The 26,662-nt window shown below is 47.5% G+C and overlaps 12 protein-coding genes and 2 non-coding genes across 14 annotated transcripts; 10 read left to right on the top strand and 4 right to left on the bottom strand.

Annotated features, from left to right (window-relative positions):
- The first annotated feature begins 23 nt into the window (after positions 1 to 23).
- BKA55DRAFT_t146 lies at positions 24 to 106 on the top strand. Its single transcript has one exon. It is a non-coding gene; the product is annotated as a tRNA-His (tRNA).
- A 413-nt stretch (positions 107 to 519) lies between these two features.
- BKA55DRAFT_320470 (Hydantoinase B/oxoprolinase-domain-containing protein) lies at positions 520 to 4,955 on the top strand. Its single transcript, XM_046185683.1, has 3 exons — positions 520 to 1,769; positions 1,814 to 3,072; positions 3,121 to 4,955. The coding sequence occupies exons 1-3, from the start codon at positions 738 to 740 to the stop codon at positions 4,907 to 4,909; spliced, it is 4,080 nt and encodes a 1,359-aa protein (XP_046051149.1). The 5' UTR covers positions 520 to 737; the 3' UTR covers positions 4,910 to 4,955.
- A 2,473-nt stretch (positions 4,956 to 7,428) lies between these two features.
- On the top strand, positions 7,429 to 8,449 carry BKA55DRAFT_508011 (uncharacterized protein; the record flags this gene model as incomplete). The annotated part of the gene is made up of 3 exons (XM_046187384.1): positions 7,429 to 7,533; positions 7,576 to 8,188; positions 8,262 to 8,449. 3 exons carry the CDS (start codon positions 7,429 to 7,431, stop codon positions 8,447 to 8,449), a joined length of 906 nt encoding a protein of 301 aa, XP_046051148.1.
- Positions 8,450 to 9,327: 878 nt separating this feature from the next.
- On the top strand, positions 9,328 to 11,617 carry BKA55DRAFT_736925 (uncharacterized protein). Its single transcript, XM_046201354.1, has 3 exons — positions 9,328 to 9,559; positions 9,616 to 9,832; positions 9,879 to 11,617. The coding sequence occupies exons 1-3, from the start codon at positions 9,463 to 9,465 to the stop codon at positions 11,479 to 11,481; spliced, it is 1,917 nt and encodes a 638-aa protein (XP_046051147.1). The 5' UTR covers positions 9,328 to 9,462; the 3' UTR covers positions 11,482 to 11,617.
- Positions 11,618 to 11,644: 27 nt separating this feature from the next.
- Positions 11,645 to 12,139, bottom strand: BKA55DRAFT_688585 (uncharacterized protein; the record flags this gene model as incomplete). The annotated part of the gene is made up of 1 exon (XM_046199231.1): positions 11,645 to 12,139. One exon carries the CDS (start codon positions 12,137 to 12,139, stop codon positions 11,645 to 11,647), a length of 495 nt encoding a protein of 164 aa, XP_046051146.1.
- Positions 12,140 to 12,994: 855 nt separating this feature from the next.
- Positions 12,995 to 15,361, top strand: BKA55DRAFT_611976 (uncharacterized protein). The gene is made up of 2 exons (XM_046196666.1): positions 12,995 to 14,153; positions 14,200 to 15,361. Exons 1-2 carry the CDS (start codon positions 13,327 to 13,329, stop codon positions 15,125 to 15,127), a joined length of 1,755 nt encoding a protein of 584 aa, XP_046051145.1. The 5' UTR covers positions 12,995 to 13,326; the 3' UTR covers positions 15,128 to 15,361.
- Positions 15,362 to 17,624: 2,263 nt separating this feature from the next.
- BKA55DRAFT_564437 (uncharacterized protein) lies at positions 17,625 to 17,924 on the top strand. The gene has a single exon (XM_046192496.1). The coding sequence runs from the start codon at positions 17,704 to 17,706 to the stop codon at positions 17,899 to 17,901; it is 198 nt and encodes a 65-aa protein (XP_046051144.1). The 5' UTR covers positions 17,625 to 17,703; the 3' UTR covers positions 17,902 to 17,924.
- Positions 17,925 to 18,011: 87 nt separating this feature from the next.
- On the bottom strand, positions 18,012 to 18,591 carry BKA55DRAFT_564436 (uncharacterized protein). Its single transcript, XM_046192495.1, has 2 exons — positions 18,163 to 18,591; positions 18,012 to 18,101 (listed from the first exon to the last, which is right to left on the bottom strand). The coding sequence occupies exon 1, from the start codon at positions 18,501 to 18,503 to the stop codon at positions 18,195 to 18,197; it is 309 nt and encodes a 102-aa protein (XP_046051143.1). The 5' UTR covers positions 18,504 to 18,591; the 3' UTR covers positions 18,012 to 18,101; positions 18,163 to 18,194.
- Positions 18,592 to 18,752: 161 nt separating this feature from the next.
- Positions 18,753 to 19,867, top strand: BKA55DRAFT_564435 (uncharacterized protein). Its single transcript, XM_046192494.1, has one exon. It carries the CDS (start codon positions 19,099 to 19,101, stop codon positions 19,471 to 19,473), a length of 375 nt encoding a protein of 124 aa, XP_046051142.1. The 5' UTR covers positions 18,753 to 19,098; the 3' UTR covers positions 19,474 to 19,867.
- Positions 19,789 to 19,878, top strand: BKA55DRAFT_t147. The gene has a single exon. It is a non-coding gene; the product is annotated as a tRNA-Glu (tRNA).
- Positions 19,879 to 20,597: 719 nt separating this feature from the next.
- BKA55DRAFT_736922 (uncharacterized protein) lies at positions 20,598 to 21,582 on the top strand (the record flags this gene model as incomplete). The annotated part of the gene is made up of 2 exons (XM_046201353.1): positions 20,598 to 20,613; positions 20,661 to 21,582. The coding sequence occupies 2 exons, from the start codon at positions 20,598 to 20,600 to the stop codon at positions 21,365 to 21,367; spliced, it is 723 nt and encodes a 240-aa protein (XP_046051141.1). The 3' UTR covers positions 21,368 to 21,582.
- A 718-nt stretch (positions 21,583 to 22,300) lies between these two features.
- On the bottom strand, positions 22,301 to 22,735 carry BKA55DRAFT_564431 (uncharacterized protein; the record flags this gene model as incomplete). Its single annotated transcript, XM_046192493.1, has 1 exon — positions 22,301 to 22,735. Exon 1 carries the CDS (start codon positions 22,512 to 22,514, stop codon positions 22,302 to 22,304), a length of 213 nt encoding a protein of 70 aa, XP_046051140.1. The 5' UTR covers positions 22,515 to 22,735.
- Positions 22,301 to 23,555, bottom strand: BKA55DRAFT_736921 (uncharacterized protein; the record flags this gene model as incomplete). The annotated part of the gene is made up of 3 exons (XM_046201352.1): positions 22,301 to 22,877; positions 22,931 to 23,229; positions 23,348 to 23,555. 3 exons carry the CDS (start codon positions 23,553 to 23,555, stop codon positions 22,647 to 22,649), a joined length of 738 nt encoding a protein of 245 aa, XP_046051139.1. The 3' UTR covers positions 22,301 to 22,646.
- A 1,710-nt stretch (positions 23,556 to 25,265) lies between these two features.
- On the top strand, positions 25,266 to 26,461 carry BKA55DRAFT_736920 (uncharacterized protein). The gene is made up of 2 exons (XM_046201351.1): positions 25,266 to 25,493; positions 25,540 to 26,461. The coding sequence occupies exons 1-2, from the start codon at positions 25,425 to 25,427 to the stop codon at positions 25,978 to 25,980; spliced, it is 510 nt and encodes a 169-aa protein (XP_046051138.1). The 5' UTR covers positions 25,266 to 25,424; the 3' UTR covers positions 25,981 to 26,461.
- The last annotated feature ends 201 nt before the right edge of the window (positions 26,462 to 26,662 follow it).

The raw sequence follows: 26,662 nt of genomic DNA, 5'->3' as shown, positions 1-26,662 counted from the left end.
CGTTTCCCAACAAACAACTGAAAGCCGTCATCGTATAGGGGTCAGTACATCAGTTTGTGGCTACTTGAAAGCACTGAAAACGCAAGTTCGAGTCTTGCTGACGGCAAAATCGTGATCAATGATCGTGTATTCATTCAATTATTTTTTGCAAAAGATTGCTCTTCGCCTTATTATGTATATACGCTCCTCTGTGTTTATAGGGACATTGCAGGCTTGGGGCTTGTCTTTCAAAGTAAAATTTCTTGAACAGTTCAATGGAGAAAATCCTACAAGTGTTGCAAGCATATTTGCCCTTGGCTGATGTTAATTACATGGTTGTAAAAACCTTCATTCTCAGCCACTCTTTTAGTGTTTTGTTCTCCTCCTCAGCAAACCTGTGGTTATGGAAACATACCTGTAAAGGAAAACTTTGTCCTTGAAAATACCTGGCATTGATATCAGTGAATAACTGTCCTTAAAATTGCCTATTCGGGTGATTGAAGCTATCAATTACCAATCACGCAACGTGGGGTTTGTGACGACATAATAGCCGCCTGAGAGTCTCATCCAAGTAGTTTCAACTTGCACAAAGGGCGATGCATATTTGTTCCGTAAGACCGCCAAGTGGAAGATAATTGACCCTTCTTCTTCCCACTAACATACATCTCAATCATTTGACGCATACTCACGTTTTGATGCTCTCGAGGCCCACGCTTTAACCCCTCTTCCCCTCATCAGTATCCCGAAAGATATCCGCCATGACAGCAACATCACAGCGCGGTATCAGAATTGCTATCGACAGAGGTGGCACTTTCACCGACTGTGTCGGCGAGAGCAATGGAAAGGAAATTATCATCAAGCTTCTATCCGAGGACCCTGCCAACTACAAAGATGCCCCGCTTGAGGGTATTCGGCGCATCATGAGCCACTTCCTCGGCAGAGATATTCCTCGAGGTGAAGCTTTGGACACTTCTCAGATTGACTCGATTCGGATGGGAACAACTGTCGCCACAAACGCCTTGCTCGAAAGAAAGGGAGAAAAAATCGCTATGGTCGTTACCAAGGGATTCAAGGACTGCCTGACCATCGGAAATCAGTCGAGACCCAAAATTTTTGACCTTGCAATTCGCAAGCCTGACGTGCTATACGAGAAAGTTATTGAGATTGACGAGCGAGTTACACTTGAAGATTACGCTGAGGATCCCGAAAGAACGCAAACTGAAGCAGAGGCTCAAGTTGGTACTAAAGAAGCCGAAGGCAAGACTCTTGTTCGAGGTTTGTCTGGCGAAACAGTCAGAATTCTCAAAAGAGCCGAGCAAGAAGACATTCGATCAAAGCTCAAAGATGTCTACGATCAAGGCATCCGCAGCATCGCTGTTTGTCTGATGCACGGCTACACCTATCCTGACCATGAAGCTCTGATTGGGCGGATAGCTAAGGACATCGGCTTCCAACATATATCACTTAGTCACGAGCTGATGCCCATGATCAAGCTGGTTTCACGAGCTACATCTGTTTGTGCTGATGCCTATCTCACGCCGGCTATTCGCAAATACATTGATGGCTTCCAGGCTGGATTCGAAGGCGGCCTTGGAACCCGTAGTGTTAAGGAGGAGAAGGGTGCCAAGGGAGCAAGATGCGAGTTTATGCAGAGCGATGGTGGCCTCGTAGATGTGGAAAAGTTCACTGGCCTGAAGGCAATTCTATCAGGCCCCGCAGGAGGTGTCGTGGGATACGCTATCACTTCGTACGATGAAGAAACAAAGACACCGGTCATCGGTTTCGATATGGTGAGTTAAGAGATGACTTCAAAACACCATACTAACTTGACTAGGGCGGCACAAGCACTGATGTTTCGAGATATGGCGAAGGTCGTTATGAACATGTGTTCGAGACGACGACTGCTGGTGTTACAATTCAGTCACCACAACTGGACATCAATACGGTCGCTGCTGGTGGCGGTTCTCGCCTCTTTTTCAGGAACGGACTCTTCGTTGTTGGACCCGAGTCCGCAGGCGCTCACCCAGGTCCTGCGTGTTACCGTAAAGGAGGTCCAGCCACAGTCACAGACGCAAATTTGGTACTTGGCCGTCTGCTTCCCGAATTCTTTCCTAAGATCTTTGGAGAGAATGAAGACCAAGGGTTGGATATCGATGCGAGCCGAAAGGTTCTTCAAGAGCTCGCAGATCAAGTGAACCAGGAGAACAACAAGAACCTGACGGTGGATGAAGTTGCATATGGATTCTTGACCGTCGCTAATGAGACAATGACTCGCCCCATCCGATCGATTACTGAAGCCAAGGGTCACGATTCTTCAAAACATCGACTTGCAACATTTGGTGGTGCTGGTGGTCAGCACGCTGTCGCCATCGCGGAGTCTCTGGGCATCCAACAAATTCTGGTTCATCGATATTCTTCAGTTCTTTCCGCATACGGCATGGCCCTAGCAGATGTCGTTGATGAACGACAAGAGCCTGATTCTTTGGTATGGAAGGACGATGACAAAATAGTTAATGAACTGAAGAAGAAGATGGAGAAGCTCAAGGACCAGTCACGAAACTCCCTAAGAGATCAAGGTTTCCAAGCAGATGAAATTGCTTTTGAGGAATACCTCAACATGAGATACCGTGGTACTGAGTCAGCTCTCATGATTGTCAGACCGACACCTGAGGAGGCCAAGGAGCATTTCGATGGAAAAGAATGGGATTTTGGCCAAGCTTTCGTGAAGCAGCATCGTTATGAATTTGGTTTTACGCTTGACGAGCGAGACATCATTGTTGATGATGTCCGTGTTCGTGGTATCGGCAAGAGTTTCCGACACAAAGATGATACTGTTGACAAGCAACTCAAGGAATTGAAGCAGCAGAAGGTTTCCGACAAGAAGAAGCTTGACAGCCAACAGGTATATTTTGAGGGCAGCAGGAAGGAAACTCCCATATTCAAGCTTGAAGATCTAGATACTGGCGATTCTATCCCTGGGCCAGCCATGCTTGCTGATGGTACTCAAACCATCGTCGTAACACCAAAAGCAACTGCAATCATTCTCAAGACTCATGTAGTCATTAATCTGGAGAAGGAGGGAACAAAGTCTGAGTAAGTTTTGTGTTGATCACAAGTCTCTTGTCATTCTAATGGGCCTAGGTCTGCCAAGTCATCTGAGGATCGCGAGGTTGATCCCATCATGCTCAGCATTTTTGGTCATCGATTTATGGCAATTGCTGAGCAGATGGGACGCGCCTTACAAAAGACGAGTGTTAGCACAAATGTCAAAGAGAGACTTGACTTCTCGTGTGCTATTTTCGATGCTACAGGTGGCCTTGTAGCCAACGCTCCTCATCTACCTGTCCATCTTGGTTCAATGTCTACCTGTGTACGACGCCAGGCTGAGATTTGGAAAGGGAAACTGGAGAAGGGCGATGTCATAATCTCTAACCACCCTTCATATGGAGGAACTCATCTTCCGGATGTGACGTTATTGATGCCAGCTTTTGATGAGAAGGGAGAAAACATCCTCTTCTACGCTGCGTCTCGAGCTCATCATGCTGATATTGGTGGCATTAGCGCTGGAAGCATGCCACCTCACTCCCGAGAGCTTTACCAAGAGGGCGCCTCAATCAGAAGTGAGAAGCTTGTGAGTGGTGGCAAGTTCAACGAGAAACGAGTTGTTGAGTTGTTCTACGAAGAACCTGCCAAGTACCCAGGCTGCAGTGGAACACGCTGTCTGGCTGACAACATCAACGACTTGAGAGCTCAAGTCTCGGCCAATCAAAAGGGAATATCACTAATTGAGACTCTGATCGCAGAGTATGGCGAGGAGACAGTGCAGTTCTATATGGTCCATATCCAGAACAATGCCGAGCAGTGTGTGCGCCGACTACTCAAAGATGTTTACAAGCGATTCGAAGGCAAGGACCTCTCGGCAGTTGACTTTATGGACGATGGTTCTCCCATTCGGTTGAAAATTCGCATTGACCCAGAAAAGGGTGAAGCGGAATTTGATTTCTCAGGTACTGGCCCCGAAGTTTACGGAAACATCAACGCACCTCAAGCTATTACGTTCAGTGCTATCATTTACTGTTTGAGATGCCTGATTGCCGAAGACATCCCACTTAATCAAGGATGCCTAAAGCCGATTCATGTCAAGATCCCTCCCAAGTCCATTCTGTCGCCGTCGCCAGGGGCTGCAGTTGTTGGAGGCAATGTCCTTACTAGTCAGCGCATTACAGATGTTATCTTCAAAGCATTCCAGGCTTGTGCTGCCAGTCAGGGGTGCTGTAATAACTTGACTTTCGGATTTGGCGGGAACCAAGACGGCACCGAAGCTGTCAAGGGTTTCGGATACTACGAGACGATTGCTGGCGGAAGCGGTGCGGGTTCTGACTGGGAGGGGACCAGTGGTGTTCACTGTCATATGACAAACACTCGAATCACAGATTCAGAGATTTTTGAACGCCGTTATCCTGTACTTCTCCATGAGTTCTCTATTCGCTCCGGTTCAGGAGGGCGAGGCCAACATCGCGGTGGTGACGGCGTCATCCGTGACATTGAGTTCCGAATTCCCCTTCAGGTGTCCATCCTCAGTGAGCGTCGCGTCTACCGCCCGTATGGGCTGAATGGTGGCGGCGACGGAGAATGTGGTCTGAACCTGTGGGTGCGCAAGGTTGAAAAGGCCAACTGGGAGACTTCTCTGAAACAGTTTCACACAAAAGAGGATGCAGGAGAGGTTGAATACGAGGAGAGACGTATCAACATGGGGGCTAAAAACACAGCTGCTATGAAGGCCGGAGATCGTATCATTATCTGCACACCTGGAGGAGGTGCATGGGGAGCTGAGGGGTCTGAGAGTGTGGCTAGGAAGAAGATTGACCATACTGAGGGCTGGAGGAAAGGTAGTGGTAGCACAAGGGATGAGACTGCACTCCAGGCTTAGAGAGGGTGAAATGTGATATTGTTCGGTTGCCTAACATTGGGCTGAACCTGAATTGGTTCGGGATGAGGCTGAAAGAACCGAAGAGTCGAAGATTATGAAACAAAAAATTTCTGTCCGCGAGTGTCAAAGGCCGTCGTAAGGTTTGGTGGAAGTCCAAGAGAGCTTTGAAAGCCCGGTTTCATAATGCTTTGAAACTCAGCTTGTGTAGCCTGGAGATGTCTCATTTGAAGCCACCAAATAGAGGCAGGTGACACAATGGTGCTATCGTGAAATCCATGCATGTGTCACCGTGGAACTTTAACCTGAAGGATAAGACATTCACATCTCGTCCTCTACCGTGATGTCTCATCGCGTCATTGAGATAACGCTGGTCACATTTGTGAGTGTTAAAAAGCTACCGACGAGTCTTGTTGGCAGCTCCGTAACCACGACAAGGCATCCACAGTACTGGTATGCAGCCCAACTAACATATGATTGGGAGATATAGGTGCCCAGGCATTATGATCGTTTGCATGGATCCATGGCAGTGTCCATCTTTTCTAAGTTGGGTGTTTCACTGAGAATTTCAGACAGTTCGGGCCTTGCCTAGATGGGACATGCAAGAAAATATACCTGTATTTTCTAATTTGAAGTTTCAAGCCTACTATTGGTACATTAGTAGGTACGGTACGTGGAACTTCTGAAAGGCGACAAGATGAGGGATAATCATGCTGCGACTTGATGCATCGATCACTAGGGAAACTTTGCCTTAGCTCCCAATTTTCGCAGAGAAAACAAGGAGGTTTCTTCTGAGAGAGATTGAATCGGTGAATTGGCTCCCTCTGCAGAGAGGTGCTTGAAAATTCTGTGTTGCATCGCAGCTTACAACCTCCAACACAAACAATCACACACGCGCACACACACTTGCATACAACCAATCTTAATCACATATTAACCCCGATAGACTGGTTCAATAACAGCCGTTTCCGATCAGTTCCCCCCTGATCGCCAAAAAACTACACCATAACTGTACTGCTTCTCGAAAATGGCTATGCAAGTCACCGGTGCCACACGGTAAGAAGGACGTTAGAATAAGACTTGTCTCCCACCGAAACAATATCTACAACATCCAATGAATAAGTCCAATTGCTCGCCACTCCTATCAACCCCAGTCAGCCCTACGGGGAATAGACATGGATAATGGGGGCTGCTGCATTAGCTCAACCACTGATGGGCCAGGGTCTTGGCCCCCAATCTCCATATGGGCCTTGGAGTTGTTGATCTACACTTGATACTTTTGCCCCCGAGAACCAGAGCCTCGTTGCGATCTCACCCTAGAACAGGCTACAGTGTCTTCTGCCTTGCTAGCATCAGTGTAGCCTATCTTTAAGCCAATGACGGCTTGTCCGATGCAATGCGGATGGGGCGGGCGTTGAACTACATCTGCATACCACGAACCATGAATTGCCTCTTCTTTAACTTTACAAGGCATTCTGTATGCATGTGAGGCGTTTAACCTACGAGCCAGAGTTATTGTCTCATGCTTAAACACCCTGGTTTCCATAAGTCCAGGTTAAAGATTGGTTGATCGACTTCAACCATGACCACGACTGACGCAGAGTTATGCATTTCCTTTGTGGCGGAAGCATAGAACAAGGATCAAAGAGGAAAAATCGATCAGGTGGTTGGTTATTGACGACTTGTCAGTTTGAGGGTCTGAGAATGTCATGATTTGACATCGAGTTCTCAAGAACGAGACATCCATATCCACCGTGAACCTCAACACAGCCATGCTACATCAACCAAACGGATTGATTCTCGTAAGGCTAACAAGGCAACCCGCAAGTTGCATGTGACCACGATAAGTCTTGTGCTTCAATGTGTACTGCCTTTGTACCCTATAGCTATCGACCAGACAAATGCCGTGTAAGGTCTCTTGTCACTTGTTGTAGCTTAATCTGACCAATCCGAGACCGAGTGGTTCAAGTTTGCTCACAACTTCCTGGCCCCTTGAGCTTCTTAGGCATCCTTATTCACAGACCCGTGACTTCACATGGCACTTCAGCACCATTCAGGACCTATTACTTGAAGCAGGAACTCAGGTGCACCCCACAATTGTGACGATAAGGAGGTTGATGATACCGGTCCAAAGCTAAACTGTGTGAGTCTACGTGCAGACATTCGTCCGTTACTAACTCCACGGTAACTTATCACGAGCCAGTCGAGGCTCTTGGACTCAGACTCCCAATGTTTTATTGCCCTGCTTCTGCCTGTAACTGAGGCCTCTCCGATGAGCCTTGTTCACTAAGTTGGTCATGCAATGCTTGTTGCCGTACTCAGCCATGCGTTTGTCTAGACTTGAGGCTCAACTGTGCCCCCAATATTTTGAACTACAGGATTCAGACAAGAAGCTATTTAGAGGACGCTAATTTCCCAAAAGTTCAACCTCAGTCATCCCTTCTTTAGCTCTTTCCCGACTATCTTGGCATCTGTACGCTGTCCTGAAACACTTTACTGAAACTACGTGTAATACTTTCACCATGATGCGAATAGCTATAGCTGGGGGCTCTGGCTTTGGATATCTCCTGGCAAGCCATCTCTCTAGAGCAGCAAACGCTTATCAAGTTGTTGTTCTCTCACGTTCTGTAAGTGTTACTCCTATATATATGATGTTTCTAACAACACAGTCACGTCCCGAATATGCAGCACTTGATGTTCAAGTCATGGTTGTTGACTACAATGACGAGAATAGCCTAGCATACGCACTTCATGGGGTTAATCTTGTCATCTGCACCTTTTCAGGAGGTGAACAGATCAATCTGATCACTGCAGCTGTCCAAAGCGGTGTACAATTCTTTGTCCCGTCCGAGTTCGAAGGAAGTCTCGAAAAACGACCCGAAAACGATCAACTCGACCCCTATTTATACTCATCCCAAGCGAGACAGCATCTCAGACGCTGTGCAAGATCATCCCAGATGAAGTGGACCGTCTTCTCCTGCGGCATCTTCATGGAGAGATTCCTCCTTCAGGGGCTCGGAAGTTTGGCCATTGGCTATGGTTCAAACTTGGCCAACGTGGGATCTTACGTTCTTGACATGAGTACTTATACTGCAGAGTGCGTGGAGAAGAACCCTCGAGGGCATACTGTCCGTGTCTGCATGACATCTGTTTATGATGTTGTCCAATTCATCGTTGCTGCCATTGATTTGGGACCTGAAAATTGGCCTCGCGAGTTTACGATGAGGGGAGACCGTCTGTCACTTCGTGGCATTGTTGGTCAATGCTCAAGAACCCTGAACGGTAAGTTAACAGCATAAGTACGGATGGATCATGCTAACTCATTCAGCGGCCTTTTCTCTTTCTCAATGGCAAGCTACAGATATTGCAGGACTTGTGAGTGGTTTTTATCAACAGGGAGACAACGTCAAAGTTGCCTTTTATCAACAGCTCCAAGCTACTGTTGACGGGCGTTACGACTTTGGCCATGCATCGTTGAATGACCTCGTCAATGTGCAGCCGAGAAGCTTTCGCCAGTGGCTGAGTGAACAGTTTACAGGATAAATCCACTATGGAGGTTTATTCTGGCTTCTTTGGTTATGTGTGTTAGTATTACAATCTTTGACTATGTTGTGTCGACGGATGTTCACTTTATTTAGTTTGCAGCTGTGCTGTGTGTTGGTACTGGTAGCAACAAGGCAACAAATTAGCGGCTGGTATCGCGGTCTTTTATATTTTGTTATTTATCTAGGTAACGAAAAGAACCAAACTCCGCTTTTCACTCTTTATTGCAGTTGCTCATAGAACCCTCTGTGGTCTTTAGTCTTCGTTGTTACAGGTCCTTTTTGGAAATACACCGTGTGAAAGAAGTATCAACTCAAAGGAACAGCAGATTTGACATTGACAGATCATGTACGACAAGCGGCCACACTTTAAAGAAACTTAGCAAGTACTTGGACGCTTTGCATGAATTGTTGAAACAAATTTGTCTCTATGACTTGATACTGATACCATGATAAGTTCAGAGTAATCCTGGCCGAACTATGATGAATGACTTCATGATTTTCGACAATCTTTACCTTAATTACTAAACCTGAATCCTATGAAGTAGGCTTGTATTTCCCGTGACAAACTCCGCCTTCTTCCAAGAATACGACCTTGTAGGTAGTCTCAAGGATCGACGCCAGGCCCAATAATAGACTCATGTGGAGGTTGGAAAGCCAAACCTCGGGACAATATATGATCCCAGTTAAGAATGCGGAGAAAACATGCATGGTTGTGAGAGGAATTCCACCAACGATCATGGTTCACATTCCGTTTCTGACTCTTAGTTCCGCGTTGGAAACACCAGAAATCCATGTTGACGGAAATTCTTCCGCACGACCTACCCAAAATGGCGGAATACTGGCTCGAGTTGGGGGTCTGACCCCACTGGAGGTCCCCGATGAGATATAGTCGATGGCTTGTGATTGAATGTCCTGACAAGTGTTAGCAGTGCAGACCAACAGTGATAATAAAGCAACCTCGGGCGGGATCCAACATGTTCGAATTTCTCTTCTCTTACCTCAGATTCAGTCATGGAGGCTTCAGGCGCAGATAAAGGCTTCTTTCAGAAGCCTCCTGTTCTAAACAACCAGTTTCATGACGACGTGACCTTTCAGAGATGCTTCAAGCGTGAGTTTAATGTCAATTGCTATTATTCAGAGCGCTGTGCTTACTTGTCTGCACAGTGTTTCTTCCACGACATATCGCCCATCAAGTCCAAGCTGAACTGGCTTCACTTGGAGATGACGTCCTCTCCGACCAAGTTTTTGCCTGGATCACGGATGCTGAACATAACAAACCCTTCCTTAAAGGATCAGGCCGTGATGTGTTCGGCCAGTGGAAGGGTGATTTAGTCACTGGTGAAGGGTGGCGTGGTCTCCAGAATTTTGGTCTGTCTAGAGGGTAAGACACATACGCAGTAGACTGACCAGCTGTTAACATGATATAGATTTGTCGCCGCTGGATATGATACTCCATATGGTGCATTTGCACGCGCATATCAGTTCATGCGCATACAACTTTGGACGCCATCGTGTGCCAACGTCGGTTGTCCTTCCGCTATGCAGGATGGCGCTGCTCGACTTCTACAGACACACCTTAGTAGCCCAGAACTTATTGCGAAACTCACAGATGAGCAAAAGAAAGTATTTGAGAACGCTTTCAATCATCTGATCTCGCGCAACCCACAGCATGCATGGACCAGTGGCCAGTGGATGACTGAGCGAACAGGGGGCAGTGATGTGTCGTTGACCGAAACAACAGCAGTACACAAGCCAACTTCTGAGATTCAACTCGCCTCAAAAGATGAATACATCCCATTGGGACCATGGAGTATCAACGGCTTCAAGTGGTTCTCGTCGGCGACGGACTCAAGGATGACTGTCCTCCTTGCTCGAACATCTAAAGGCGGACTTTCAACCTTTATGGCCCCTATGTACAAACACGATGCGAATGCTACCACAGCTACCGGAATTCCGAAAAGCAACGGAGAGCAACTTAATGGAGTTCGCATCCAACGTTTAAAGAACAAATCAGGCACACAGAGTCTCCCAACAGCTGAACTAGTTCTCCAGGATATGCGGGCATGGCTTTTAGGTCAAGAAGGCCGAGGCATCCAAGAAATCGCAACAATTTTGACCTTGACTCGAGTTCACTCTTCAGTTGCTGCTGTGGGTTATTTAGGCAGAGGATTTGCCATTGCAAGAGCGTATGCTCAAGTTCGAGAGGTTGGTGGCGGAAAGGGAACTCGAATGAAGCTCACAGAGAGTTCATTACATATGAGGACCCTTTCAAAGATATCTTCCGAGTATCGTGGCCTCATGCTTCTTACCATATTTACGTCGTATGTCCTCGGCGTTTCGGAGCACGACATAGTGTCAGACGCAAGTCTTTCACCTGCGCTAGAGGCGCTGACACCTTCTGCACAACATGCTGCGCCATTGATTCGGGTTCTTACTCAGCTCACAAAAGCTTACGTTTGCAAAGCATCTGTACAGCTACTTTTCTCTTGCATGGAGGCGCTCGGTGGTGTTGGGTACCTTGCCAATGAAGAACAAGAGTACCTCAATATCGCCCGTCTTCATCGCGATTGTGCTGTACTGCCTATCTGGGAGGGCACAACGGACGTTTTGAGCACTGACTTCTTAAGGGCTATTAAGCATCCTAAGGCTGGCCAGGATACTCTGGACGCCCTCGGAGACTCTATCAAGAAAGGTATGGCGTTCCAAGGAAAGGTATGTTGGCCTGAAGGCTGGAATCCTTTGGATGTTTGGAAGAGCTTGAGGCAGCGTATTGAACGAGAGTCCTTGGCAGACTTAATGGGAGATGCTAGGGAGGTTCTCTGGGCCGTGGCAGATTTACTCGTATCTGTTCTGCTTTATGTTGACGCTGGTAGTGATGGTGATCAAGTGTCACTGGACATTTTCCATCGATTCTTGGAAGGGAAGAATGTCGCTAGGAAGCGAGAAAAGGTCTCAGCACAAGAACAGCTTGCGAAGGACTTCGCAGTTGTGTATGGAGGCGCCGGGAACGAGATCTTTGCCAAGCTTTGACATCACCATTGGTATTGATTCATGATTGTATCACTTTACTCGTCTCTGCGAATCTGGGGCCAGCATTGTCCATGTTACATATAAATTGAAAGCTCACGAGAAACCGAGAATATTGAACTAATCGTAAACAATGAGAATTATGTAGTTGTGTGCCTGTCCCTCATCAACCCTTGAAACTCTTGCATGTGCCCTTAAAATTCTTCGCCTTCAGTGTAACCCTCTTACACGTCGTAGCATCAGTGTGATTGTCTCCATATAGAACAGTACCCTTGGCACTTGTAGAAGTTTTTGAGCAGGAGTTGAATGTGCTTCCTCCATCGTGCTGAAGAAGCGTATTGCTGCCACTCTTCTTTAACGTCCATGATTGGAAACCAGGTGTTGGATCGACACATTTGAGAGCACCGCTTGGGCTGAGAAAGCAAGCGTTGAAGGCGTTATCTCGAAGAATGTCTTGCGAGTTGGACAGATCGATACAGTAGAAGCCGTTGGTTTTGCCGGCATTGAGCAGCAAGTTGCCGTCGCTGTTTTGTTGAACCGTAGCACCAGTTGCCACATCTTGTAACGTGAAGCAGCAATAACCATCGAAGACAGTATCACGAGGGAGGACTGCAGCTGTGGCCATGGTGCACAAGAGAGTGACCAGAGTGAAAGACTTCATCTTGACGAGGGTATGGATGTTGTGAGTAGTGTAGATTAAGTATAGTATGAACTCGTAGGATTATTGAGTCCAGCTCAAGTGTTGAAGATAGTAATAGAGAACTCAAACATCGTAGACATCACAAGAATTCCCTCACATTTTATAATTCTGGAGACCCCATTGTCCCTCGCCCATCAGGCTCGGATTCATTAGGATCAGCAGAAATAAATCCATTCAAAGGCATCCAACCGAATGTGAGAATGCACGTTGGTCGAAGTATTGAGTCAGAAAGGAAGCCACTTGGCTCACGATGGTCAGCAGAAAGTCACATTTATTGTGAAAAGTCGGTCTCTAAAGCTGTGATGTCCCGTGCAGGTGATTCCAAGTGATGGACGTGACGATTTCCATTGGGAGTCCCGGGGTTTCGCGCTATAGGACGAACAAAACTAGGGCCACTCTCAGGAGCGAATGGCTTGTCAGGAACAGCCGCGAACTAATTAGTAGAGTGGCATTCGACGTGATTGCTGGTGCTATCCCGTTCATGCTCCCACATGCAAGGCACAAGGTGGGTGACAGACCAGGGGTATTCTTCTTCACCGCAGGATAGAAAGCGGGGATAGCTTCATTTCAGGCGTCCAGCCACAGACTGCCGGGGAGAATATCTTGAGGAGAAGATTGGTTACAGGGAGTCAAATGTGACGATGCATGATCCTGGAGGTGATAAGGTGCGTCTACTGTGAGACTAGCTCAGCCAATCAGAGGCTGCGATGCGGTTAATCACGCTGCGGGTGTAACGACTGTACAGTCACGTGAAACAAGATGTCGGTTATCGGCGAGGGCCTGTGGTGTATCACCGTTTGTTACGCTCAACTCAAAGTGTAACCGTTTGCGCCTTTACGTCACAACCTTAACTCTACGTTCAACGCTTCACTTTACCTTCAACGGTGTATTCTTCTACATTGATGTGCCGTATTCTTCATCAAATCATGCCTCACCACATCTGACGTGTTCTTGTTTTGATCCTTCGTTATCATAAGCAGCTCATCTGACTTCAGCGATCCTCTGCTTAGCACGCTTCCTCGACCTGCCTAATCCACCTACGGTATCCTACCGTTTCACCGCTCTCAGACGATTTCTAGCTCTAACTTGTTCATAAATCTCAACCGAACACTTGAGAGCAACTACTTCTCCGAAGCCACCAAGGAATCATGGCGGACGAACATACCATGTCTAACGAAGAGTGGGAGGAAGTCTCTCAAGACATCCCCTCACTCTCGGACCCCTTCCTTCAGCAATATCTCACAGGCCGAGCAAACCTCATGAGTCAAGAACAAAAGGCTCGCACGGATGCTTCGTTCAGATCTTCTCTTTCACCTATTGCCAAGCGCGCGAGTGACATTGTCGACCGCATCCGCGACCAGGAGAATGATTCCATCTGGACCCCTCAAGTTGAGGAAGAGCTCGCTCAAGCAGGAAACGAGTGCATCTTTCCAGGAATGATGTTCATGCTTGCCAAAGACCGCATGGAGAAGACAAATCTCTGGAAGATCGTTCGCCGCATGCCAAAAGGTGCGCTGCTTCACGCTCACATGGATGCTATGGTCAACTTTGACTTTCTCTTCGATGAGCTTCTGAAAATGCCAGGAATGCATATGTGCAGCGATCAGCCTCTCAACACTGAAGAATCTCGAGAGGATGCAGTTCCTAGCTTCCGATATAGAACCAAGGCGGACACTGATGGATCTATTTGGGAAGAGAGCTACAAGCCTGATACCTTTGTGTCACTTCCAAAGGCGGCAGATGAGTTTCCTCATGGTGGAAGGCCCGGCTTTCTCAAGTGGCTCAAAGGCCGATGCACTCTCTCCGTCACAGACAGCCATGAGCAACACCATGGAGTTGATGCCATCTGGGTCAAGTTTGGAAAGTGTTTCCTTGTGTGCGCCACCATCATTCACTATGAACCTATGTTCCGGATCTTCCTCCGCGAGCTCATGAAGAACCTCAAGGATGATGGTGTCAACTGGGCTGAACTTCGGTAAGTCATAAGCCAGCAATTTCTGATCTTCTTCTAACAGCCATAGATTCACTTGGCCACTTAACTATTGCCGTGATAAGCAAGAGGAGCCCGAGAAAGACTACATTCACATGTTTGAGGTTCTGCGCGAAGAAATCGACAACTTCAAGAAATCTCCCGAGGGCAAGGGTTTCTGGGGCCTCACCACCATTTGGACCTGCCTACGAAGCTGGCCCACCCGTCTCATTATCGAGAACATGGACTGCTGCATCGCTACCAAGATTGCTTTCCCTGACCTCATTGCTGGTTATGATTTGGTTGGTCCCGAGGATCTGGGTCGACCCCTGTCTGATCTCCTCCCTGAGCTTTTCTGGTTCCGTAAGCAGTGCGCCATGGAGGGTGTCAACCTTCCCTTCTTCTTTCACGCGGGAGAGACACTTGGAGATGGCACTGACACTGATGCCAACTTGTTTGATGCAATCTTGCTTGGCACCCGACGCATCGGACACGGCTTCAGTCTTTTCAAGCACCCCCTGCTGATTGATATGGTCAAGGAGAAACGCATCCTCATCGAATCGTGCCCCATCTCGAATGAGGTCCTCCGCCTCTGTGGCTCCGTAACAGCCCATCCCCTGCCCGCCCTTTTGGCGCGTGGTGTTGTTTGCAGTCTGTGTAACGATGATCCCGCTATGCTCGGGCAAGACACAGCCGGCATGTCACACGACTTTTGGCAGGCTCTCCAGGGGTGGAAGAACCTTGGTCTTGCAGGCCTTGGCAGCCTCGCAGAGAACAGCGTCAGATGGGCTGCTTTCGAGGACCAGAGCCAGACTGACTGGATCAACGACATCAAGCAGGCTAGCCTTGGTACGAACGTCAAAGCCAAGAGAATGCAGGAGTGGCAGATCGAGTGGGAGAAGTTTTGTCTCTGGATCGTTGAGGAGTTTGGTGATGAATTTGGTGATGACAAGGAGAAAGAAAAGGCCAGTGATGCCTAGACACTCATTCACGACAAGACGATAGACTAAGACGAAGGGAAAACTGGTGCATATCGGCGTTGCATAATGAGATTTAGGCGTGTTCAACACAGACGGTTTGGGAGTTCAACCATCGTCTCCGTGGATAGAGGCGTATCAGAGGAATACTTCATAAAGAGCTTGTGCCTAGAAATGTCAAAAAGACTAGAGAGTTAGGTACTTTAAAAGCAATGATGAAAACTTGTTTTTATTGGAACTAAGTTATCAGTGAATATCCCAAGACATTCTGCCTAACAAACATAACCAGTAACTTTTTTATTTACGTCCTCCATCATGGGCTTCTTTTATCAATCTGGAATAACTTCTAAGTTCTACGCCTTTGTGCTGTTGAAGATTCGACCTAAAAATATCACACGTTATCGCCTAGATGTCTCCCTGAAGTGCTTTCTGTCGACGGTAAGTCAGTCGCCTTTCTCTAAGCAGTAAGCCTTCGTCAAGATATGGCAAAATATCTTCCTGAGGTTCAAGAGCCATCGGAAATTGGCCAGCACAGTGATTCAGGGGCATACCAAGACCTTCTACACTCTACAAAGACTGCCTGGAAGAGAACAGCATTGAAGATATCTGCATGAACTACCGCCCAAGGCCTGCACAGGAGATGTCAAGTTTGGCGCACGTTCTTGGAGCGCTTCCCCTTGCGGTGCCATGGCACTGTCAACGACTGTCAACAACTGTCAACAGAGTCACCCACGGCCGATGACCTACCTACCAACCTTAGGGCAAGTAACCCCCCCTTTCATATGCGCACATTGTTTTGAATTGTTGCTGCAGAAACAAAATCTTGTTCGGTTGCCTCTCTCGCTACAAATCCTTCTCCTTCCAACTCTTCCCTCCTCCTCAGCATCACCACCACCACCACAACCTGGTAAGTACAGTATTCCCATACGCACGCCCTAGATTTATTGAGGACAACATAGCGCTGACACTTCGAGATAACAGTGACCGCTGTTTCCCTGCCCCGCGATGTTGGGGGTCGCTCAAGAAGAGGAGGAGAATGAGCCCGATGGTCAAACCCCAAGCCAGCCAGAGTCGTCTCTGGTAATTCAGCCCCTCATCTCTGAGAAAAGGACAGGGCCTAAGTAACTGGTCCCCTCTGGTTCGCAACCAAGCGTACCGCATTTCGTGCTGGCATCGATTGCGGAGTTTTACTTTTATCCAACATCTCTTCTACTGAGACAACCCGCCCAAACAAGGAACTTGTAAGTACACCAAGCAAATGACTATATGCAAAATGCTAACAGCCTAGGATTGGATCTGGTCAGATTCAAGTAGATATTGATTCTTGAGATCCTTATCCTGCGACAAAAAGAAAAAAAAAGAAGAAAAAAACTCGTTCCTTTTACAGTACCATGGCCTTTTCATTTCTATACCCAGCATCAAAACCAAAAACAACACCTTCTCCCTGTTCTGTTCTGCACATCGCATTTATCGCACAAAGCATTCACTATTTTACATAAACATTCTATTTTCGTTTTGTTTCCGAGATCAACAGCAAAGCATTTCTTTCACAAACCCCTTCACAAATCCCAGCTCGGAACTACATTTCTGCAGGAGCCCGAGGATAATCTGCATAGCATGAAAACTGCTGGTTGGTTGGCTCAAAAAGCAACATGAGCCAGAGACTCGTCCTTATTGTCTCTGGTATACCTCATGCAATAATTAGCTTTGCACCAGGTTTGAGGCGCGCGTCGGACGAAACGCGCTTGATTGTTCCTCGTCCATCACCACGTTGCCCCCCGATTTTCGGGTTGGTGTTTGGGTTTTATTTTATTTTTCGCCTTCAATGATTATCATCGACTGTCCAAAACCGTCATATGGATCATCGAACATCACCACTGTTTTCATGACTGTCTATGCCTTCTCGACCCTACTCTGATACCTTTCCGCCCCTTCGCGAACTCATCTCTGCCATCGTTTGTATGGGATGATCCAGGCTCTTTACAGCCTGAGACTAACCATGACTTCCACCAAGGTGTGTTTTATCGCAAGATGAATCGCAATCTCGGTGAGATTGATACAGAGACGGGTAGCTCAGCAACCGATATGGATGGCGCTAGATTCCTCCATGACGAGCATAGGGAACAACAACGTTGCCTGGAGACATGATGTATTTCTTCATCAAGATGTCGATTTCCAGATCATCCAGTTTTCCTCCGCCATGGCAGTTAGACTAGTAGGCTCATGGAACCAACCTCATGCAGGGCCATCCTGGTCAAATCTCTATGAGTCAAGGGGATGAACTGTTGCGAATACAGGACCCTAACACTGGTTGCTGGGACTAGGCTGCCTTCTGTCGAACAGAACTATTCGCGTTGGCATCTTGCCTTTTCACTTTCGGTGGAATGGATGCAGCCCAGAGTACCTGGCCACAACATTACCCACAGACTTTGTCAAGCTCAATTAAGGAGACCAAACCAACGTTAGTTGGATCAAATAGCATTGTTCTACCAGGAAGTCAGACACATCTTTCTCCCTCGCGCTTGCCTGTCATCCAAAGCCTGACTTGGTGATACCGGGTGATTTGCTCAGCGGCCGAGATGTTGTCTCGGAGTTGCACGTTTTCTAACGGGTATCTGGACCAAAGTTTCCTTCAACAGCAGAGACACACGCCCGCTGTTTTGTTCACTCATATCGTTCTCTTTCTTCCAATCACTGACCATGCCATCGCATTCGGAGCCAACACTACAAAGGAGTCCGCCGAGCAAGGCTATACCCAAGAGTCTCGCAGTACGTGACTCTGCTGGCCTTGAAGGAACAGGTGTTATATCTGAATTGCCAAGGCTGAGAATACGGGTTGCCGGAAGCCCAAGTCAACCACCATGATCTTAATCTTGCAACGGGTGACAGTGGCAACCGGTTCATGACGGGACTCTTTGTGACATGTTGCTGCGTCTCCTTCGCTGTACTTTCGGGCTTCGCCAACTGCCCATCATTTGTAAGTCATCGCTGTACCAGCCTTCCCATGTTTTTCATATATCTAATGTGTTTTCCCCTAGCGACTTCAACTCCGGACTGTTGGTGTATTCATTTAAAGCCCAAAATCACTCTGGTTATCACTATATCGACATTTAGGCGTTGCTACGGATCGATTCTGGCTTGACATCTTCGCCCCTTTCCAGCCGTCAACGACAACTGATATCGATCGGACATTCTTGGCTACAACACCGAGATTTTGTACAGAATACGCAACGCTCCGAAGATATGGCTGAAGGTTGAGCACTCGCATGGCTTGTTGATACTCCACCAAGTCCACTCCAGCGTCAACTGGTACATGGAACTCAACGTCAAGCACATCTAGACTCGGGTTCACGCGTAGACGGCTATTGTTGTCAGCCATCGCTCATTATGGATTCGAGACAGAAATCGTCATTGGTGCTGGCAAGCTCCTTGAAGCTGGAGACAGTCGGCTGGTATAGAAGGAAGCGAGTTTGTCGATTTTATGAGGGCTGGAGGGAAGGATGTGCTTTTTAGCACTGATGGTTCATTCTGAAATCTAAGACTTGCCCTCAAGTTGTCGCTCCTTGTTCATGTTGCAGTACCTTTGTTCCTGATCATTTCTTAAACAGCCCATCCCATGGGCCAAGTAGGAAGATAGAAAGCTATTTACCAGCAGCTACTTGAACCTTGATATAATGAAATGTAATTGATTGACAGTCAGTTCCTGGGCCCTTCGCACGCTCTCCAGCGTATTCTTTAGAATCCATTGAGTTCCGCTTATTTATAAACCCTGAGTGGCTTTGCTCGCTCCGCTACACATTGAGTCTTCAGGGAGTACAGCATGGTTTTGGTCTTGAAAATGGTCGATTCTGTACGACCTGTAATGATATTGACAACTTGGACAACCCCCTGCCTATTGATACCCGCAGCAGAACAGACTCTTGCGTTCTGTCAGCAGATGTCGCCTCAACGTTGGAGTCCACAACTTCGGCATTATGAATAGTGCCATAGCGTATGCGGCTTGGACATTCTTTTTTTTGGCAAAGGCCATGGGGTGGAGTCAACTCGACTTTCCCATTCGATCAGTAGGAAATGATAAGGCTTCGCAATTGGTCAAGTCAGTCGTAGGCCCATCGCTATTTCAAGTCAGTGCTCTTGTTCCATTAATTGACCGTGTTCATGAGTGGGTTGTAGAGGTCTATAAAGGTATCTTTGATGTCTCCGAGTTGGATAGTCTTTTTCACGCTGTGCCTGACAGCATCATGGCGGGTTTCTGTCTACATGTGGCGATTGTTCCCTGCTTCTTCGATGCACCGCAGACATCCTCATGCTGGACTTGTAGTGGCAAGTCATGTCACAAGTACCTCTGAACTGGCCTGTTTCCAAGAGGGTGTTGCTGTGACCAATACTCTCAGGTTCAGCTATCTAGTGTCGATGTTGAATGGGCGGGAAAGGTGAAAGGGGTTCCTGGTGTTTTCTTGAGCCAGGTAAGATCAGGCAAGCATTCTTTCCTTGGAAACCCTCTCCGCTGTAATGCGACTGAATGACTGAAGGATAGACATTAGACTTGATGATCCAGGCCATTTTACAATCGAGTCAGAGTCAGAAGTTGCAGTTGGCAAGCCGCGTGTTGTATCGACTTGGCGGTCCCTAATCTCGCGCTCTCCAACAAAACCTCATATCTATCCGGTATGGTGTAGTGGCTAACATTTCGCGCTCTCATAACCTGAGAGATCTGTTCCGCGGAGCCCAGGGTTCGATTCCCTGTACCGGAGTTCCTTTTTGCTGTTTATGTCAATCCCAGATAGCTTCAGTAAATCCTTCTTGATTATTTAGCATACATCTGGATGCATAGATATCTATGCTATGTGGCTAGGCCTTCTACCCCGAACCTGCCTGCTCCTTTTCATTCCATAGTGATCATATGCTTGAAATCATGAAGGCCGACCTTCAGGTCGTCGAGAGCCTCGTCGAGTGTTGGTTGTAGACCAAAGTCTGCCATGCGACTTGTAAAGTCACTTGCAAGGACAAGCGGCAGAACAGGAATCCACGCACGGTTGATGAATGGTTGAAGCACCAGCCCAGTCTTGCAAACTGGTAAATATACGTCTGCGCATAATGCTTGCAAAATGTCTCTGCTGTACCCCAAGACCTTGTTTCTCTCATGCCGGTAATAATTGTCAATAGCCCGGCTGAAAGCATCCTCCATATCCTCATGAGATCTCCTTCCTTAATTAAGCATGTGCTTCTGGTTAAGCTTGGGAAAGCCGCCAGCTCCCTTCGATTCAACCTTGACGAATTCCCGAATCCTTTTCCGAGTAAGGTAGACGACGTGGTCTCGGTTGTACCTTATCACAGTCGGAAGCCACTCTATCAGTGACTCAGTCTTCCAGCACGGCATTGGCCAGTACTTTGCGTCTGACTCCGATGAGAACGAGACGAATTTGTTGGCTTCATTGATTACGAGAACTTGACAGTCCTTCCAACAACCAGCATGTCACATCCAATGAGTCGGTTCAGCCCCGTGACTCTGATGCCCTGTCGTTGACTAAGACAGTCAATGGGCTATGTGTCGCTGTGGACGCAGCCGCCAATGGTGTTACGAGCTCCGGCGACAAAGTAGTGGATATCAGTAAAATATTGCGTCGACATGAGGTTGTGTTCCTGGAGTGTGCAGAGGAAGCTCCAAAGCTGCTGCTCCTGGCCGACTCTGTCAAGAGTCTCCTGTCAGTTTCAGGGCTGGTCAAAAGCATCCATAACAACATGGCCCCTGAATCATTGCGTCTGAAAGGGGAACATGACAGTATTCTGGCGTCGATGTCTAAGGCAGTCGAGGAGACCCAGCGCGAGATAGGTTGCCTCAAAGAGGTCGTCGAGGCTAATGCTACCACTATTAAGTCGATATCGAATACTATCAACGAGAAACTTACGCCGATGTTAAGCGCCATCTCTGACACCCAGGAAAATATGAACCCTCTCAAGACGGACATCGAGCGCTCCATCAATGAAGGTAACCAGAAAGGGGTGGGAAGTCTCGAAGAGGCAGTCAAGGGCGGCACCAGTATCGAGCGTGAGATTGCCAAGACTGCTGTTGATCAGGCTGTCAGTAGTACTCTCGGTACTATTGAGAACCGCTTTGTCTCCGCTGTCAAGAACGCTGTGAGCACAGTTCAGGTATCTATCACTCACAACGGTGATAGAGATGACAATGGGAATGACATTGCCATGGATGAAATATTGAATGGGCTTGCATTGCTAAGCTGACACATGTTCTATACGTCAATTCATGACTTGCCAGGTTTTGAATTTGTGTTGCAAGTCTATTTAGTTAGTGCTGATGATGTGACTACCTTATTTACCAAGGAGTCAGTGAATGCTGGCATGTATGCATATCTCGGTATGTTTTTCAGGGAAATGCAACCTATTGCGTGATATCTAATAAACTGATAGGCTTCACTCTGGGCTCGGGTGGCAAATAGATAACCATCTGGTGAATGGATAAACATTTTGCCCACGCAATTCTATCACTCGAGTTAATTGCTGCGATGTGCAAATCGCCTGACTGACTAACACGCGGTTGTCCCTCAGCCACAGCACCATTCTAAAGACATAATAAAGAGAGCTTTCCTGAATTATCAGCATCTTAGTTCTACTAAGTCAATCAGCCCTATGAATCTAATATCCTGACGGACGTCAACTCAGAAGCTGATAGATCGTAAGTCTATGGGGTTTCCCGAGCTGCTTATGTTCGCTCGTTCTTTGAAATTTTTGACTAGAAGGTCACAGTGGGATTGTGTCACAGCGTATTCTGATCCATCTGTTACATACTACGGTAGTTGCAATAGTCGACTTGGAGAGTTGAATATTGGCTTGAACAACTTAAATATTTTGCGCAATGGTAGGGGGTGATATCTTTAGGGGGTTCTTGAGTTGTTGCTACAAAGCCGTGAGCTGTATGTATTGGCACTATCAGGGACTTGACCAATCGTTACCATTAATTTTGGCAAACTCGTTGACTCTTTTGGTATCATTAACGAGGTTGAATGTTTCTGAGATCCAATGCTATCAGGGGCTCAGATATTGAAATGGGGAACGGATGGCTCGTGTCGTTCACAGGACTCAAAGAAAGGCATAGTTGGACCTAAGCTTAGGATAATTATACAAAGTTCATATAATTTATTATTATATTAGGATGAAGTTAGGATAAGTTTATGATAACTTTAGGGCAATCATAAGATTCTACATGGTCTTGGTACAGACCCAGCCTCCTTTTTGAGATGCCAAACCGTCCAGCCGGCATCTTCCCTCTCGTGAAGTGGTGAGTTGTGACGCTTACCCTAGCATCGAACACAACGAGGTGTGTAAGGGTTCGGCCTGACTGGATACAGTTCTCACACATGATGGCCCTCATGGCGAAATCGACCTTGCTAGAGATTTCTATGAGCGACTGACGTGCTTCAAAGTACCCGATGAGCAGCGAGAAGGGAGGTGCTGCACAGTTCTTATTCTCGGCCGACAATGATGGTGCCTAGTTTGGCCCGGCTCAATGCGACAGTGAGGCGGGATTCGTGGTTGAAAATCCCCAGCCGATCCCAGTGTCGTAGATGGTGGCATCAGCTTGGAAGCTTGGAGATTCGTCGGCAGTTCGAATATCGACAAGGCCCTTGGGCATCTCCGCCTCATCTACTAGCCAGAAGTCCTTGGTATATATTCTTTGCGCTTTGTATCCATCGATTATCAGAGCAGAACCGCGTCGCACAGGAAAAGTCTTGTTCTGGCTGCATTCAGGATCTTCCCGCCGCGATACATTTGGATGATCAACTGAACGACGTAGTTCGCATGGTAATGGTTCGCGAATGAGAAACCAACGTCTTTGGGGCGCAGCATGATGGTGGTGCCGCGGGCGCCGAATGTTGCCTTCAAGCAGTCCTTGAAGGATCCAGTGGCTTTAGTAGGAATCCGATAGACAATAGACATGTCACGGCCGTAGAACGCCCCGGTCACGAATTCGGCAGCGCGGCGCCAGGCACGGTGGTTGCGCTTGAGCACGAAGGTGGCATTACTGGTGGCTTCCATTCGCTCGAACACACTGATTTGTCGTTTGGGGCTGTAAACAGATTTGGAATCTGATTGACCGTGAGCGAGTGAGAACTGCCTTGTATCAACAGAAGTTTTTAGAGCACTCTGCTAGAATTACTGGACTATGAGTCTCATGTTTTCGTTCAGTCGTGCAGCCTCATCAACAGTGATCATTCCAGGCGTCGTGAACTTTAGGCCAAGCCTTGGGGTCATCAATAGCCTTCGAGCGTGCATACTCGGACAGTACACTTAACTCGAGTTGGAGACTTTCACTGAAGGTCTGCCGAACGAAGGTATCGGTGTGTTGGATAAGAGCCACCTTTGAGGGATTGGTGGCGATATCAATAGATGTGTCGGTCTCTGTAGGTGCCATTGTCGGTGCAGTTCGGGACTCTTCGCATCTCCAAGTCCGCAGGAAGGAACAGGACTTGTAGTTCAGAGTATGGCGGAAGAAGACAGATTACCCTGGCTAGAACTCTGGTCCTTGCTGCGTAACACTCTTGTTGACTAGGCCTTGCTACAGGGGAGGCTGTACTTGAGAATAACAACTTCGATATGCGTGTGGTGAAAGTTCCGCTCAGGATTTATGGATACTCAAAATCTGGGCACAGGTTCTCCGTCCGCTAAAATCGTCGGAAAATTTTCATTTCTCATCCCTCACCAGGGCTTTGACTCGTGGGTTGATGATGTTCATCATGGTTTCGTTTTGGTGCTCGGGCATCTTGATCGCTAGGTTCATCCACTTGACAACTTGGCTGCTGCAGATCATCGAAACGACGTTCTGGTTGGGCTTTACCGTGGGTGGCATCTGAAATATAAGTCAGAACCACAATGGGTAACAGAACAGGCACATTTGGACAGGGGATGCAACCCTCGAGGACGGCAGGGAGATTTTTGCCTTTCTCGACTTCAGAGACGCGTTCAGCCTGTCTGCAGAAGGTTCTATAGTTGGGGGACTTCGTGAAATAGCTTGTCCCAATCAGACCATGACCACTCATCAACACCTTACGGGCAGCTTTGTGGTAATTTGGAAGATGTTCGCGAGGATAGCTAGTGACGCCAGCCCGTTCGTAGATTTCGACGAGCACTTGGCCGTAAAGTGTCTCGAGAGTTTCTTCATCTACGAAGTCTCTTTTATATACAGGGCGCGCAGTTTCATAGTAGACATGGCCAAGGTCGAAGTGAGGAGACCTGGCGGCAACACGACATGCATCTCATTCTGCGCCTCTGCTGCCACCATTGGTAGGGGGCGCGTGTTGTGTTGTCTAGTGGGGAATTAATGAGGATATTTAGGATGATATTAGGATACTATCATCTAATATCCTTTTGAAAATGGCCTGGAGACTCTCCACAAGAATTAAGTGCGGCCTGTTTGAGGCGCGGGAAGAGCCTGAGAGACAGAGGAGCCTGTCGGCGGGAAAGGCTTTGACCGAGAAAGTGTTTCCAGAAAGAAGAAAAAGGTGAAAAACTCAGATGTTTTGATGAGATCATTTGTGGCCTTTCAAATATGCCCTGCAGCCTGTGGGTGTGTGTTGGAGAAGTAAGATGCGGAAGCAGAAACTGTGCCACCACTCCAACAGTGTTTACCACCATCGCTTGAGGGGTGAATGTCGTGAGTCGCTTGAAGGAGAGATATCTATTTGTTAATGGAAACAATGACAAAAACCTTATACGCAGCTCATGTTTTGCTTACTCCGTTGAGTGGCCTCCGCTCTCCCCTGCTCAGGGGATATTGAACACAATTGGCACACCGACTGTATGTTTCATAAAGGCATTTGTCCAACTGACAAACTCCCGTGGGTTATTTGCTTACCTGCATAGTAAGGAGTGGTTGGTAAAAGAGAAAACACATCTGTAGTAGTAAAGGATTCCACAAACATAGAGCCGGCAGCAGCTGGTAAGCGGTGCTGAGAATCGACCTGATTTCGTTGCTACATTGCTAACAGCACTAAACTTAGGATTAACTTCCATAAATCTTGGATCTATATCCTAAAGTTATCCTAAGTATTATCCTAAGCTTAGGTCTAACTCCGGGCATTTCTTCCTGTTGTAAAAAACTATCTCCCTCCTCCATATCACCACCACCAGTTATGAATACACCCACACACGCAATATCAATCATGCAGACTGTTATTCTCCTCGCGCTCCCACGCTTTGCGCTGACGGGGTTTCTCACGCCTACGATTCACCGCCTCTCCTGAACCTCCAAACTCTGCTTATTTTCTATCATCCTACTCCTCATATGGCCATTTACAAAAGCAATCTCATGATGGAGAAGCAAGCTCTGACTCTGAAAGAGTCAGAGTCCGAGGTAGCCAAGTCCACTTTTGAAACCAAGAAATATTAACCCATAACAGGATCAATGTCCTTGGTCACTATGGAGCCGAGCAATAGGTGAAGAGAATACCACCGAGAATCGTTGTCCAGGTCAAAATATCACCCATCCTAAATGCTTAGGCAAATGCGAAAGATACGACAACTACATCGCTGTGTACGCATACCACGGAATCGGGCCCACCCGGCAAGATAAGCCGATATTGACCGACAAGATAGAATCAAAGTTCTATGAAGCCATCTTCGAAGATGGCTGGGACGGCTTAACGGAATCTTCTTCCTTGCCCCTTTCTCCGAAGAGGGTGGCTAAGGAAGTTGGTCCCTGCGTTGGAGTTTGGAACCAAGACTTGATTCCAAAGTCTCTAAAGAGAACCTCAGATGGCGAGATGAAGCCTCCATCACCAGTACGCCGCAACGGCGCCGCTGCTTACTTCTCTGGAGCTCTTCACGACGAAAGAGTGTAAATTCTCTTCCAAGTCCGGGACTCGCAGTCAAAGCTGTCGTCGATCAAGAACGTAGATATCGATCCGAAAATCGGCGATATCTACGAGGCTCGAGGGATCGTCTGCGCGAACCACGACGCCGTTGAGACTCGGCGAGTCTCGGACTTCAATAAGAGTTATTCGTGAGAGAGATTACCCGTCAAAAGATCATCAAATGGAAGAACACAGGGACGAATGGAGAGATGGTGGCAAAGGAAGAGGAAGACCAGTTAACTGGCTTCCTGGAGATGGATTTGTTCGAAGATGCATTCGCTCGAGCCGATAAGAGCCGGAATGGTCACAGTCGGAAGCCAAAGCGTGGGAGCGCGAGGAGAATAATAGTCTACATGCTTGCAAACCTATTCATTAAGCATTCCTTTTATCCCTAGGAAGCAGTAATATAAGGCTTATCTTGGTGCTTCCCTGGTGGCTGTCAGGAGAACTATGCATAATTACCCCCGAGTCTAGGTACCAGTCCGAATACAAATCTCGACATGAATTTGCATCATGCTCTGAACTCAGGACTGATCTAGAAGTTCGTTTTTGCACTTCGAAGCTTTCGAAACCAGGATACTTATCAACATTTGAAAATTCTCATAATAAATCTACTCACATTAACGGGAACACCAATTCTACTGCTATCACGGTCACTTTACGGTCAGAG

The sequence above is a fragment of the Fusarium redolens genome, assembly GCF_020744475.1.
Source record: "Fusarium redolens strain MPI-CAGE-AT-0023 chromosome Unknown BKA55scaffold_6, whole genome shotgun sequence".
Classification (NCBI taxonomy): domain Eukaryota; kingdom Fungi; phylum Ascomycota; class Sordariomycetes; order Hypocreales; family Nectriaceae; genus Fusarium; species Fusarium redolens.
Note: the sequence above shows the minus strand (reverse complement) of the source record. Positions and strands in the feature narration are given on the sequence as shown.

Coding starts and splice junctions, on each gene's coding strand:
- BKA55DRAFT_736925 (XM_046201354.1), top strand. CDS start 9,463: ATGGAGGCTTCAGGCGCAGATAAAGGCTTCTTTCAGAAGCCTCCTGTT. Junction 9,560..9,615: donor CTTTCAGAGATGCTTCAAGC/GTGAGTTTAATG, acceptor TTGTCTGCACAG/TGTTTCTTCCACGACATATC. Junction 9,833..9,878: donor AATTTTGGTCTGTCTAGAGG/GTAAGACACATA, acceptor AACATGATATAG/ATTTGTCGCCGCTGGATATG.
- BKA55DRAFT_564436 (XM_046192495.1), bottom strand. CDS start 18,503: ATGGCTGACAACAATAGCCGTCTACGCGTGAACCCGAGTCTAGATGTG.
- BKA55DRAFT_564435 (XM_046192494.1), top strand. CDS start 19,099: ATGAATAGTGCCATAGCGTATGCGGCTTGGACATTCTTTTTTTTGGCA.
- BKA55DRAFT_320470 (XM_046185683.1), top strand. CDS start 738: ATGACAGCAACATCACAGCGCGGTATCAGAATTGCTATCGACAGAGGT. Junction 1,770..1,813: donor CGGTCATCGGTTTCGATATG/GTGAGTTAAGAG, acceptor TAACTTGACTAG/GGCGGCACAAGCACTGATGT. Junction 3,073..3,120: donor AAGGAGGGAACAAAGTCTGA/GTAAGTTTTGTG, acceptor TAATGGGCCTAG/GTCTGCCAAGTCATCTGAGG.
- BKA55DRAFT_736920 (XM_046201351.1), top strand. CDS start 25,425: ATGGCCATTTACAAAAGCAATCTCATGATGGAGAAGCAAGCTCTGACT. Junction 25,494..25,539: donor TGAAAGAGTCAGAGTCCGAG/GTAGCCAAGTCC, acceptor AACCCATAACAG/GATCAATGTCCTTGGTCACT.
- BKA55DRAFT_564437 (XM_046192496.1), top strand. CDS start 17,704: ATGTTGTCTCGGAGTTGCACGTTTTCTAACGGGTATCTGGACCAAAGT.
- BKA55DRAFT_611976 (XM_046196666.1), top strand. CDS start 13,327: ATGGCGGACGAACATACCATGTCTAACGAAGAGTGGGAGGAAGTCTCT. Junction 14,154..14,199: donor GTCAACTGGGCTGAACTTCG/GTAAGTCATAAG, acceptor TAACAGCCATAG/ATTCACTTGGCCACTTAACT.